General features: G+C 42.7%; 1 protein-coding gene across 1 annotated transcript in view; it reads right to left on the bottom strand.

Moving 5' to 3' along the window:
- Window positions 1-7,940, bottom strand: part of LOC311323325 (immunoglobulin superfamily DCC subclass member 3-like) — a gene marked incomplete at both ends in the record, with an annotated part of 31,784 nt that extends 23,844 nt beyond the window's left edge. Inside the window, one exon of the mRNA XM_084455526.1 lies at window positions 7,869-7,940. Coding sequence (XP_084311652.1) covers window positions 7,869-7,940 — 72 coding nt within the window. The remainder of the gene's footprint in view (window positions 1-7,868) is intronic.
- Between the last annotated feature and the right edge of the window lie 7,174 nt (window positions 7,941-15,114).

The raw sequence follows: 15,114 nt of genomic DNA, 5'->3' as shown, positions 1-15,114 counted from the left end.
GTCTCTTTGTCCCCTAGTCTGCCGCCCCTGAACTTCACAGCCTATTGTAATGGCCGTGGCTATAGCCACCCACCACCCACCCCCACCTACAGAGTAAGGGAGATGGAGAGGGAGTGAGTGGGAGTCCTGGGCACCAGGGATAAGGCAAACATACGCAAATCCCTTCATTGATTGTGTTACGCCTTTCTCTCTCTACACCTCTCTCTATCTCGATTTTAGTGACTAGCTAGCAAAGGCTAGATGGAAGTGGGTTAGAGCTACAGTAGCATGTTAAATGTTAAATCCTGAACTGACTGTTCATAATACACTTTAAAGCAAAGTAAATATTTTCCAGCTGATTATAATGTAGAATGTTATAGTGACATTGCACAAGCACTAGTCCAGACCTTTGCATGGACATGGACATGAAGACTCTTATGTCTGAACTCAACGACCACTGTTGTAGCCTTCCTCAACTAAAAACAATTTCCATCTCTATGTCCAAAAAGGGTAGAAAAAAGAAACGGCATCACTGGAACTCCTTCCCCTCTTCCAAAAAAAGCAAAACAAGATTTTGTGTGGGATTATAAATGGATTCACGTACCTCCAAAATTCCTCCCCTCGCCCTATTATATCCATTACAGCAGTAGGAGGCGGCGTAAAGAATGAATGAATTCAGAGTTAGGGGGAGGAACCGGGGAGGAACTTGGGAGGAGCTGGCTTGGAAAATGGGAATCTCTGGGTGGTGTGAAAAGCAGTGCCCTGGGGCTAACTCTTTTGTCTGGCTAATGGAAGTTAAACTCTCTCCTTCGTTCAGAGGCAGCCTGCTCCTTTTAGCTCGCTAGGCAAACATGCCATTGTAGCAGCTAGGGGAGGGGTGCCTGAGTCTTTTGTTTGAGCCATTGATTGTCATTAGCTGGCATATGCCAAGTTCAAAGTCACATTTAAACGCAACACTTTTTCCTAAGGCATGTGCCACAGGCGTGTGCCACAGTCATCTGTCCCCTCCTTTACTTCAGTTGTGCCTATGATTTGGGAACAATTAGGGTAACAGTGTCAATTGCAGAACTTCTTTTGATTACACAGTATAACAAGGACATTTCATTTGTGATCAAAAGCTTATGAGGTCTCAGTTTGGGCGTTTTACATGTGATGAATTGTGAGTGTCATGTTTAAGTCTGTTTGGGATTTCCAAGCAAATATATTCTGGGGAAATGAATGACCCAAGCTTAGCCCTTAGGACCACAACTACAACCCTCCTCTTTTCCCCCAATATTGACAATCTGCTTTGATTGATATCAGTTAGGATGGTCCTGAGGGACAATAGCAAGAGATCCCCATCTGCATTTGTAGATTGGATGGTTTGGTTTTGGTTCAACACAAACATTTAAAAGGCCCTGGCCTAAAATGTAAGTCAACCACTCCTCTGGATCAATAAGCAATAATCTCCAGTGTGATGGGGAGCAGACCTCCGTGCTTGGCCTCCAGGTTTTAATCACTGGGGTACTGGCCGGCAGAAGGGGACGCTCTCCCATTAAGGATTAATCATTAAGAAACAGATGCATTGTGGGCCAGAGTGGGTCCTCCTAGGACACCGTGTAACTGTGTTGGGGCAATAAGCAGGAAGGTCCAACCAAATGGCCTGTGGGCTTTGGGAAGGATCCGTCTTCAACTGGTTTGTACCTGAGGCACCAGGTCCTCTAAAGTGTTGGAGGTGGCACATCATGGAGGACTGAGGTGGAATGAGTACCTAGTGTATCGGGTATTCCTACACACATGTTGTTAAGTGCTGACTTTATGCCTCTCCAAGTCCTATTCATTCATTCATAACCTTTATTTACAGTAAAATACATTGAGGGTGACCAAGCCCTCATTTGTCAGATGTCAACGAGTAAAAAATGAATAAAATGTATAATATATAGGATCGTCAGAGTGAACATAACCCTTAGTTCAGAGTTCCGTGTCCTCTATACATCTCAGTAAAAAAAGAAAGAAAGAAAGAAAGACTAGTATGTAGTATGAATTTAACACAGGCTACAGTGTAAAAGCAGCAAGTCAACACCAAGTACCTATTCTTTTGGTTTCAAGGTCTAAAAGCCACAACATTTGAAAGCACCACGGTAGACATGCAGTACATCGTCCATGATAGATAAAAACCGACGAGGAGGAGGCTTTTAATTAAAAAAAATAAGTTTGTCTGTAAAGGTTACCTGATCACCGGGAGGTTTAATTAAAATAACGGATGTACTGTGCCAGGGTTTGAACAATGAGCAATACGAAGGTGGATTACATAGCCAGGTGCTCAATCTGCAGATATTGACCTGGGTGGTCAATTGATAAACACCCACGCCACGAGTGATGTTGCAGCAGGCCTTGATGGACACAATCTAAGACATGCTGGAACTTGTGCAGGTGAATCTATGTGTCACCAATCAACTGAATTGTTTCATTATCAACACTGTTCTGACTGAGGTCTGTTAACTAAAGCAGCTCATTCTATATGAGGTGGCACACTGTAAACTCTCTTGGTGTGGCAAAGCAGCAACAGTATTGTGGAACCGTATACACAGTAAATGGCACAAGGGGTTTTGTAATCAAGAGAAGCCTTTTCACAGGTTTTACAAGGCTCTCAATGGGACACCTTATCTAAGTTGGTGGCTCAAAAGCAATGGCTCAACAAGCTTAACAGCCAGTGGCATTGAAGCTGGTCTGCTTCACAATGAGGTATTTTTTACCTGCAGTGGAACAGCTCACTGTATCAGTTCACCTCAGGATGACAGTATTCTCATTTTACCCATTTATCTCTCACAACGCCACTCCTTTGTTGAACACAGATTCTAGGAATGTATTCTTTACACATTCTTTATCCATGTAACACAGTGGTAAAACCACACAGCATGTTATGTTAAACCTGGTGGCTGTGGCTCAAATTTCCCACGAGTCGTGTGTTGAGTTTTGGGTCATCTTAGATCCCTCAGATCAGCGTTGTGACAGGTCTGTCACATAGGCCCCATAATTGTATCTTCAGCATGGGAGAATCCCCCTGCATTACCATAAGCCTTGGGAGGATAGAGATGTTTCTCTTCTTCTCTATGCTGGATGGAGCACTGGCCCAGCACTGGGCTATTGTCCCCACATGGATTAAAGCCAGGGGGTGTCTTGTTGGACTTGAGAGGTCCTATCTACCCCTGGACAGTGTGTGTGTGTATGTGGGGGGTTGTGTGTGTGTGTGTGTGTGTGTGTGTGTGTGTGTGTGTGTGTGTGTGTGTGTGTGTGTGTGTGTGTGTGTGTGTGTGTGTGTGTGTGTGTGTGTGTGGACCTGGCGGGAGGGGGTAGTGAGGACATGGTCATGGGCAGCTGTGAGAGGATTACCCCAGACATGCACACACACACACACACACACACACACACATGCGCACAGCTTTAATAAGGTCTCAATCTGGGCCAGATTTCCAGAGGGGGGGCCAGGGCAGTGTTATGGAGATGAGTGTATGAGGGTCAGGTCACTGTGGGGTGTGTGTGGTGGCTACCATTGTCTCCTTGATTTTTTTTATCCCTTCACCAAACGCTCCACTGACCAGGAGGGGGACCCTAAAGGTTACCCCCCGACCCCACCCTAGGTCACAGTCAACCCCCTCCCCAAAAGGGTCAGAGGTCTTTCCCCCTACCCCTCTGCCTATACTGCCTTAGTGGGAAAACTGGAGTCTCTCCTTCTGTTCTCTTAGTTTCTGAGTTGTTGGTCTGAGGAGGCCAAAGAGGGAGCTTTAAGTTACAAAGGGCCTCCCCACACAAAACAAACCATTCTCAAAATCAGAAATATCCCATTATTATTAAAGTTTTGTGCCATTTTAAGTTAAGCCATGAGGTGATTTTTATTCCTCTGTAAATAGAAATAAAGCAATAAACTTGGGACAAAGAGCTGAACCTGCAACTAGTCCTATTGAACAATTGATTCATCCATGGCTGGTTTAACTCAATCAAAATGATGGAATCATGGAAAGGTTCTGTTTAGGAAAGTGAATAATTAAGTGTGGATTTTCAAAGTTCAGTGATGAACATATGCAACACACAGTCTACAGTACCAGGACGGAGACGGAGGAAGTAGGCCTGAAAGGCTACAACTGGGGCTGAAATGGAGAGACAGTTGTATCAGAAAGGTTCTCCAAAGTCATCAAATATGAACTTGAGAATATTTGGGGAACACAGACACATATTATTTGTTTAAAAAAAAGACACATATCTAGATTTCCTTTAGGCTATACAAAATATGTGAAATCCTTTCTGGAAGACAAGGGGTATCATGTAAAAGATAGTAGGACCAATGGTGATAATTGTAAATAAACATGATAAACATGGTGATAATTGTACACCGACAACCAGAGAAAAGTCTTCTAACATTTTCCATTCTCAATAATAATGCTAATAATAGCCTAGTCTAGGGCCTACTTCATTAACTGATATTCCGTTACATTATACGAATTAACCAGGGCCTCTGCTATAGTATTATATTATACAAAGCTCTGACCTGTTAAATCATTAGGCCCATTATTATGGTAACCAAAACAGCTTGTATAATGCCCCCCAACAACAATCCACTTGTGTTTATGCACGCGTTAACAGCATCGTTAATTAGGCCTAATCAAGCACGTGGTTTCCCGGGAGGTGGCCTTCTGGATACATGTAGGCCTGTTTTCTATTCTAATTAGCCCGATAGTGGGGAGGCAGTGTGAAGGGAGGGGGCTGTATTCAATAACCTCCCATTCAATACTGCTCTTTTTGTTTAAGTAGGGAAAAGACAGGGAAGGCAGGGAAAGAACACGGATACACACTTGAAATGATCTACAGTATAAACTTGTATCTCTTGGATATATAAAATAGTGCTAATCAAATAATTAGGGTAGCCTATATACCAAAGTTTCAATGTGCATGTTAGGTGATGTAACCGAGGAACAGTGAATGATAACTTTCAAGAATGTTGTAGGATAGCCTATATACACTGACAGGTTGATTTGCTTGTGGTTTGCAGCCTATAGCCTATAATCAACAGTCAGCACAGTCATGAAAGACTATGAAGTTTCACTTGAACTTGACAGTTCAAGGTTACAAAACTTTTGTAAGTTTCAGGTCATAGCTGACTCACAGATAAAACTGATATTTAATAAATCAGCATACGGGAGAAAAAAATCGATTGCATTTTCCAGTCTTCTTGATTAAGAATCGAATAGGCTACGGACATTCAATCGCGAGCAGGTGCTAAATCTTGTTTGCATGAGATGGTAGCAGGTTGACAGGCCTATGCTCTATATTCTCTATAACCATCATCGTAATATACAACTACACCTGTAGACACACAGTAAAAGCTTATAGTTAGGATACATAGGCCTATATAAACTTAACGATTCGTGTTATGAAGTAAGCAAGTCTATAGCTATAGCCTAATTGCATCTGAGCAACCCATGATAGAACAATATCTGTTTTGCAATGTTATTGTCGTGTCATCAGGTTGTGAGTGAAACGGCGGAAGAATAGTTGCAACAAATGTAATCCTAAATGAATGTCCTTACTACAACCATAAATAGCATAACTGTCGTTAGGCTACACCTCAATTGATGGGATACCATTGCTTTTGAGATTAGCCTTCTGGAGCAATTCCCAATACTTTTGCACAGAAGCTAATATTGTAAGAAATATGTCATTTACTTGGACAAACTTTGGCTATGCATGTAGGCAAACGCTATTAGGCAAAACACAGACAGAAGGATGAACCATTGTAATCCCATCAGTATTACTATTGTAAATCCATTCAGTCCAGTCCCAGCCCCACAGCAAAGTTAGGCAACATGTTTTTTTCTTCTGATTTCAATATATTGAGCATACTTACTCAAACAGATGAATGTCGTCAAGCAGATAAGCAGAATCCTTGGCTGGTTCATTTTCGTTTTTCTTGAATTCTATCTCTGAAATGTTTCTGGTCTTGTTGATGACAAAAAATATGGGGAAAATCGAAAAAAACAAAAAATAATAAGTATTCCAATTGGGCAAAACGTGTCTTGTTTAAACCTTATTTAAACCCGTGTCTTGTTTCACCTATGAACACATTTCTTCTCTTGTACAAAATCCCTTGTCCAGCGTTTACTGCTGGCCGCTGGTCACGTCCAAAGCCACTTTCAGAATAATCCTTTGGCCGTTCAGGACCCACGGGAAGGACAGCGAACATTAGTCATTCAATGTTATTGTTGTCCCCCATTGACACCCACGGCCAGTGAATGGACATTGATACAACAGCTTTCGCCGGGCGCTGGCAGGTTGGTCTCCAATGAACCAATCACAGACCTCGGGGCATCCGAGGGGGAAGTGCGTTTTGCCTTCGAGGCATGATTGATATTCATTTGAACAGAACCCCGGACACCTCCCCGCTCTGCTGGGCCTGATGTCACTCACACACATAACAGAATCATTTCGGACAGCTGTGGTCACCCCGGCCAGCAGTGATGCATGTGTTTCTTTTGCTGTTGGTGATAAAGCAGCCAGTCCGTTTGTTGACTACAGTAGCCTAGAAGCTATTTAGCACCATGTTCATTTTGCAAACTCAAATATTATCATCTTCACGGACACAATGTGCTATGAGTGGAATGCATTGTCCTCTGCCCCTTCTTACAAAGTAGCCTATGTAATTCAGACTGCGTTTAACCCTGGTTAACATACAGTACCTGGTTATAGCATAACTCTGACCAAAGCCTAGTCCATGCCTTCATTTGAGACCACACAGTCTTTATCTTGAAATATGTGACATGACAAAAATCCTGCTTGTTATGTAACACATTGCTCACAGTAGGCTAATGGTCAGTTAATATGTCATGTCACAATATCTTAAGAAAAATATATTATTAGTGATGGCCACTTGAAGATGGAACCTGATTAAATTATAACTTATTGGTCTTTGGACTTGTGCTTCCTTTAGCCTATCATATCATGTTGGACTGAGATGCTTGGTTTAAAATAGTTACTAACAATTTGGTTTAAAAAGAACTAAGAATAGTCACAATTTATGTTGACTTACAACTTGAGTAGGCCTATGTTAAGTCAATTGACCAAGGGTGATCATCTGCAAATATGAATGTTTTTCTATTTTAAACACCTCTGCCTATTTTAAGTGTGACCATTTTTAGCAATGAGTGTTTTAAGTGTGACCAATTTAGCAATCCCCTCTATATTTACAGTTCCAAGTTATCAAAAACAGAACTGAATGGGTGAGTAATTGAAATATTAAATATAAATTATAAATATAATGCTCTTTATAATTTGATCTTCTATTGTACAGGTATTGATGGGCTGCATTAGGGCAAATTATGACGCGTACAGGGACGTGGTCAGGAGATTCGTTGAATGGTCTGAGGAGAACCAGCTCCAACTCAACATCAGCAAGAGCAAGGAACTGGTGGTGGACTTCAGAGATAACAGCAGGCCTGCAGTCCCCATTACCTAAGGGGGAGAAGGTTGAGATGGTGGACTCAACGCCTGGGAGTGCACCTGAGCAACAAACTGGACTGGACTGACAACACTGAGGCCCTCTACAGGAAAGGACAGAGCCAACTGTTCTTCCTCAGGAGGCTCAGGTTCATTCGACGTGTGTAGCAGGCTACTGAGGATGTTCTACCGGTCTGTGGTAGCCAGCACACTGTTCTTTGCCGTCGCCTGCTGGGGAGGCAGCATCAAGTTGAGGGAGTCAAACAAGCTGAACACGCTGGTGAGGAGGGCTGGCTCTGTCCTGGGGCAACAACTGGACAGCCTGAGTCTGTGGCAGAGAGGAGGATGAGGGACAAACTGTAGTCTATCCTAGACAAGCCCTCCCATCGACTCTACGGTGAGCTGTAGCACATGAGGAGTACCTTCAGCCACAGGCTCCTCCCACCCAGGTGCAATACAGAGCGGTTCAGGTGCTCCTTTGTGCCAGGAGCCATCAGACTATACAACAGTGCATGAGTGTGTAGAGTTGTGCACGTATGTATGTGTATAGATAAACCCAGACAGCTTGTATGTATGTATGTATGTATGTATGTATGTATGTATGTATGTATGTATGTATGTACACCTTGACTTATAAACTTGTATAGGTATATATATTTATACAGACTGATTGTATGCAGGTACATATATATCTTGTACATATATATTGTGTACTACTAAATGTATATACTTGTATGCTTGTATAGTTATTTATATTTATACAGACTGAATGTATGCAGGTACATAAATACAGTATCTTATTCTATTCTATACTGCACAGTTACTGTACATATGGATGCACGTAGTCCCTGATTTCCGTTTTTATGCTGCTACCTTCCTCCTTATCTATGTCTTCTTTTTGTTGCTGTATCTAGTTTTCTCTTCTTTCCAACCTCTCTGTAATTTTTCAATGCTGAACGCCTAATTTCCCCCTGGAAGAATCAATAAAGTCTTATCTTATCTCTTATCTTATGATGTACAGTATGTTTCCCACCCTCTGTGTGCAACACTGGCATTTTGTTTTTATACCCCACTCATCACTGCCAACCAGTTAGCCCTCGTTAGAATATTTAGAGGGGCCCCTAATTGAATGGTAGATATTCATTAGGAGGCCATTTCCTTGTTTCCTTTACCACTGTGAGGAACATGTTTGAGGTTAGAACGAAGCACAACAGGCTAAGTCCCAAAGAAGAGTCTATTACTGTATCTCTTAGTACCACTGTATAAAATGCATACAAATGAGGATGAAACCACAAACACACACGTACATGCTTGTGTGTGTAGCACGCTCGTGCATTTGTATATGTGTGTCTATGCGTTTGTGCTCATAAACTGACTGAGTGTTCAGCAATTTGCAAATATCACGCTACTATATCAAAGGTGACACATTTGACAAAGCAGCAGAATTGTTAAAAAAAAAAAAAACACACACAAAAACGTACATTTTGTGCTGAGGTTCAGCAAAACATTTTTCAGTGCTTCTGCAGATGTTGATGTACAGTAAAATAAAAAGGCCTGAAATCATACAGTACTGACTGACTGTTATCTAATTTACAGGCTACTTTGGGGCCGGCATTGAAGAGAGTGAAGAGGACTTCTCCCAGTTTGTGTTGGCTGAGAGCCAACAGCAATATGTCTGTTTATGGGGTCTTTTGCAGTATGGGAATGGCGCTGCGTTAAATGCCTTGGCTTGGCCATTGCTGAGGAGCCTGATCCCATTAGCTTCATAAAGCTCCTCCTGGTGACCATTGGCGATGATGGCAAAGGCCCCACTGTAACTCGTATTCAGGCGTCCACACACTTTCATCCCATCACTATCAGAAACGCTTGAGTCCATTATGACATAAGCAAAGAGAAAGGAGGACAGGTGAGAGACTGTGAAAGAGTGAGGGGGAGGTAACCGGGGATACGGAAGAGAGGGAGAAGAGATAGAGGAAAAACAGAAAAGAGCTTTAAAAAGGAGGCTCAACAAAAAGACAGATCAGAGAGAGAGAGAAAATGTGTGAAAATAAGATGAGGGTATTGTCGAATGGATTCAAATAGAGGGATAGGACCAGCCTTTGACATATCAAAGTGCACAGAGCTGACACTTGAGTTTTTGTTGAGCTTGCATATTGCACACTCTTTTAAGGGAAGTCACCTCGCTACTTTGATCAGCGTCCACACTCAGTGAGAGGATATGTACAGTATGAGCTCATGAAGAATGGTGTTCTTTCTGGACTCTGCAGGGACCTACGCCAGGATCCTGTTTGTGGACTTCGGCCCTGCCTTTAACACTGTCCATTCCTCCTGGACCGGCTAGAGGACAAGCTCTCCCAGGTGCTCGTGCCTGACTCCACCTGCAAGAGTGGATTACATTACAGTCATTTAACAGACGCTTTTCTCCGACTTACAATAATTACATTTAACATAGGAAGTCAGTGTACTACTACTCACCAGAACTCACAAGGGAATCTCCTTTCTAATCAAATGACTAAGAGCATAATCTAGTGCTAAAGGTAAAGTGCAAGAGTAGAGTGCAAGAGTGGATGACCGACTTCCTCCCTGACAGGAAGCAGCATGGAAAGCTGGGGAAACAGAAGCTTGTGACACCATTCTGATCTCGCAAGTTCACTTTCAGTTTGTCTCCGCAGATCAGTCTGGGCTTCCCCCATCTCCAACGATTATTCTCAAAATTCTGCTTTGACCGGGCCAGGCGAGGATTGTGTTCTGACTGCTGTTCTGCCACCCCCCCCACCCCCCCCCCCCCCCCCCACCCCCACCCCCCCGCCCCTGATAGAACGTAGCCCCTGATTGGTTCCCGTAACAAAACTGTCTCCCGAAGCAACAAGCAGTAACTTAACGAAAAACACAGCCATAAGCGCAGTATTGCAGAAATAGACTCTATAATAGCAATTAAACAAGAACAAGAGTAGACCTAAGCTATTCACAGTTTCTCAGAGGAAAAGATGTTTTCGCCGTTCTTCCAACTGGATTTGTCACCAGTCAATCAAGCTCCTGGTGTTTGCTGATAACACCACCCTGGGCTTATCTCTGATGGGGATGAGTCCACCTGCAGGTGGGAGAGTGACCATCTGTTGTCAGATGGCCAAAACAACCTGGAGCTCAATGTTCTAGACGGTGGAGATAGTTGGGGATTTCAGAAAGAAGCCCCCCCCCCAAACCCATCCCCCGTTCCCCATCACCCTGGGTGAATGCCCAGTCGATTCTGTGGAGTCCGTCCACTTCCTCATCACCATCATCACCCAGGCTCAGGTCTCAAGTGGGAGCCGAACATCAGCTCCCTCACCAAGAAGGTGCAGAAGAGGATATACATCCTGAGGTACAGTAGATGAAGAAGTTCAACCTGACAAAGCTAATGTTGGTACACATCTAAACCTCCATCATCAAGTCCATCCTCACCTCCTCCATCACCATCTGGTACACTGCTGCCGCTGCCAAGGTCAAGAGCAGACTGCATTGTGTCATCCGTTCTGCTGAGAGGGTGATTGGCTGCAACATGCCATCCCTCCAGGACCTGCATGCCTCCAGGGCCCTGAAATGAACAAGAAGAAATGTGTCCGACCCCTCCTACCCTGGTCACAAACTCTTTGAGCCACTCCCCTCCGCCAGGAGGCTGCAGTCCATCAGGACCAAAACCTCTAAGCACAAAAACAGCTTATTTCTGACTGCAACCGGCCTCATCAACAAGGCATGAGACCCACACTGACACTGTCTAAAGTTTGTACTTTTTTGTATATTGTATACACTTATTATTATACAACTATATATATATATAGTTGACAGTGCAAGGACAAGACTGAAAGTGCATACTTTGCACTTTCAGTCTTGTTCTTGAACTGTCCAGTCTTCTTGCACTGTCCAGTCTTATTCCTAATGTTTAATGTCACGCACCAACAGACGGGGAAATTCCTCATAGGTGCAAGCTTACTTGGCTAAACAAAAATCTGAATCTGAATCTTTCTATCGTCATGCTTTCAGCTCCTCCGTACATGCCAACCTTTCATGAATACATTTACATGCTGAGGTCCACATGGAAGTGTGATGACAATGTGATGAAAATGTGATGAGAATCTTTCGTTGACACCTCTGGACACACAGTGAGAGGCCTGTGACAGAAAGGAGTGACAGGGACATCTCTAACCCTGCAAATCAATACCCCTCTCATCGACCAAGGGGACACAATAAAGACAGACTCGTTCTGCAACGGCGAAAAAAGAAGGCAGGCTGACATTTCACTAGTGATGTTTGAAGGGAGAAAGACTCAATGAGATGTGTATTGACGTGCATAAGACCTGGTGGTGTTAGCACATGGTCCCTCGGTCATGGTTAAAGCCAGGAGGGTTTACATGACTGACAAGCACCTTGTACCTTCTACCTCCCACTTCTCCAGTGATATGACCCCAACTCTACACAGTTAACAGCTCGGTGTTGCCAATATCTGGGCATTGTTGTCTCCTTCAAATAGTGTCAATGTACAATTTTATCTCATGGGGAGTTATATATCTCATTAAAGTTATATATTATCTCATTAAATTGGTATATTTTAGGGCCTGCTAGGCCAAGATCAAAATATACAAATGTTGTATCTGTCTACTACTCAAGGGCAGTATGTAAGGTAGGTAAAGAAAAATAAACAAACAAACAAACAAACAAACAAATAAATAAATACGTAAAATATGTAAATAAAGCTGTCTGGGCAGGGCTGGACTGGGACAGAAAATTGGCGCTGGCACATTGGGCGTAAAGAAAGAAAGAAAGAAAGTGAACTTCAGTATGACTGCATGTATAACTATCTTATTACCATTGTATTCTGTGCTGTAATGTAGCCTACAGGGTTTACAGTACCAAGGAGGTTTGATATGCCACGACTTCCATATCTCTCACACAGTTCACTCCACACTTCACTGACCAGGTTACATCAATTTTTCAATAGATTTAATGTCCTTCTTTCAGAATACTTGATGAGGACAGAAAATTCAATAACTACTTTGGGGAAATATACTTTGAAGGGAATGGTGGTGGGTGGAGTGTATTTGTAGACATGGCTAGAACATGTATTAAAGTACATTAATCTACACTGAATATATATATATATATATATATATATATATATATATATATATATATATATACACTGTATAGATAGATAGATATTTAGATAGATAGATAGATAGATAGATAGATAGATAGATAGATAGATAGATAGATAGATAGATAGATAGATAGATAGATAGATAGATAGATAGATAGATAGATAGATAGATAGATAGATAGATAGATAGATAGATAGATAGATAGCAGATAGATGCTGCTGTCCCAGCACACCACCACAAAGAACATGGAGACGGACAGTGTGCACAAACATTGATCATTTCGTGGGAATAAAAAGATGGGTGCACCAGATTTAGTGAGAAGATAATTTCCACCTGTAGTCCAAACAGTAAACAAATAGACACAAGATATACAATTTTTAAAATACACAGTACACAATGTCATGTACAAATACCGATAACATACAAAAACAAAACATAACATACAGAATAGACCTAAGTGCTGTTGAGAGCTACCTTTCCAGGAAACCTGCCGTTTGACCTACTCTACAGTCATACTGTACACTCACACCCACACACACACAGCCACACACACACACACACACACACACACACACACACACACAACACAGTAAAATACACTGTCCATAATAAAAATAAAAAAACATCTTATAAAGTACACGTGTAGTAAAAAATACCCAATAAATATAATATATCTGCTTTATGACCTACTCCATTGTCACACAGCACACACCAACACACACACACACACACACACACATCCACACACACACACACACACACACACACACACATCCACACCCACCCTTCCACACACACACACACACACAAACACACACACACACACACACACACACACACACCCATCCTTGCCCTAATCAACGTTTCCGGACACCCTGCAAAACAGACTATTAGAACATGTTCAGCATGAAGGATCTGAGCCTCCTCTGGAAGTAGAGTCTTCTCTGTCCCTTCTTGTACTGTATATGGCTTCGTGTTTCCTGTCCATTCCAGTCTGTTGTCCAGGTGCACACCTAAGTACTTGCATGACTGGACCACAGTAGTGGAATGAACTGTCCACTGACATCAGGACAGCAGTTGTTGCCCATTTTTCGCCGCAGGCTCAAAACTCTCCTCTTCAAGAAGTACTATCAGGATCCTCCCTCATAGCCATTATATGTTTAGTTTTCTACTCTTGCACCTTGGCATTAGCACTAGATTTTGCTTTTAGTCACTTGTTTAGAAAGGAGATGCAATTGTGAGTTCTGGTGAGTAGTAGTACACTGACTTTCTATGTTAAATGCAATTATTGTAAGTTGCTTTGGATAGAAGCATCTGCTAAATGACTGTAATGTAATGTAATGTAATGTAATGTAACCACGTCAACATCAACCCCCTAGATGGAAACGGGAGTAAGCCTTGTTCCTCCTGAGGTCTACCACCATACTCTTGGTTTTCCCTGTGTTGAGCTGTAGGTGTTTCTGTGCACACCACTCAACAAAGTCCTGTACTCGGCCTGTGGACAACCCGACGAAGGCCGCTGTATTCCACCTCCTCTGACGCACAGTATCCAACAATAGCAGAGTCATCCGAGAACATGTCTTCGAGTTCGATGTGTCAGGAAGGAAACCAGGACAGTGCTTTAAGGAGGGGGCCTCTGTTGCTGACCACTTGCTCTGACACACAGCCCTGACACATTGAGTTCTGACAGTCAAGTAGTCCATAATCCAGGTCACCAGGGGATATCTACCACACGTGCGTTGTCTGCAGCTTGTCTCCAAAAGGTAAGGGCTGTATGGTGTTGAAGGCACGGCTACACCACTGAAAACCTCACCCTGGAAAAAGGGAAGGAAATAAGGAGGAATGTACTGTAAACAAAGTTACAAGGTGAATATGCCTTCCTTCCCCCTTGGGTCTCCTGACTCTGAGAGGGCCCATTACACAGGTCATAAATATGACAATGAACTGTGTGCTGGTCCATGTTTCCATATCCTGGAGCTATGTCATGTGTAGACTGGAAGGCTCATACTAAAGTAATAAACTGGGAATGACTGGCGTAGCTACAGAATAGTATTTGCATTGACTCTTTTTTTACATTTTAATTTAATTTTCCCTTTAATAATGTCAAGTCTTTCAGCAAAATGTCTTAAGGTATAGAGGACACACAAGTGCTCTTGCCTTGAATCTGCCTAACGAATAATGGTTATGTGAAATATTTTTGTCCAACGTTCAAGTCCTGTCAGTATTTCTTGTGTTTCCATCCTCAAAACAAATACTAATCAAGTTCATAGTCAACTACAGTGAAATATCAATTATATGAATGAGGCTATATGGGCTAAAGATTTTTGCTTCACCCACAATCTGGGTGATGGGAGTGGTGAGAGGACTCACCCTACTGTTAATGCCACGTCATTGCAGGCAGTAACCGATGAAACAGCCGCATCACTAGGGGCGCCATAGTAAAATGCCTCCAGACTTTGGTCGGGCTGCTTTCTCTGACGTCGCTCTAGTACGGCTGAAAGTTCTGCGCATGCGTATGAATCTTCCTTACTGA

Source organism: Borostomias antarcticus (genome assembly GCF_949987555.1).
Source record: "Borostomias antarcticus genome assembly, chromosome: 21".
NCBI lineage: Eukaryota > Metazoa > Chordata > Actinopteri > Stomiiformes > Stomiidae > Borostomias > Borostomias antarcticus.
This window is presented reverse-complemented; position numbering and strand designations above follow the sequence as displayed.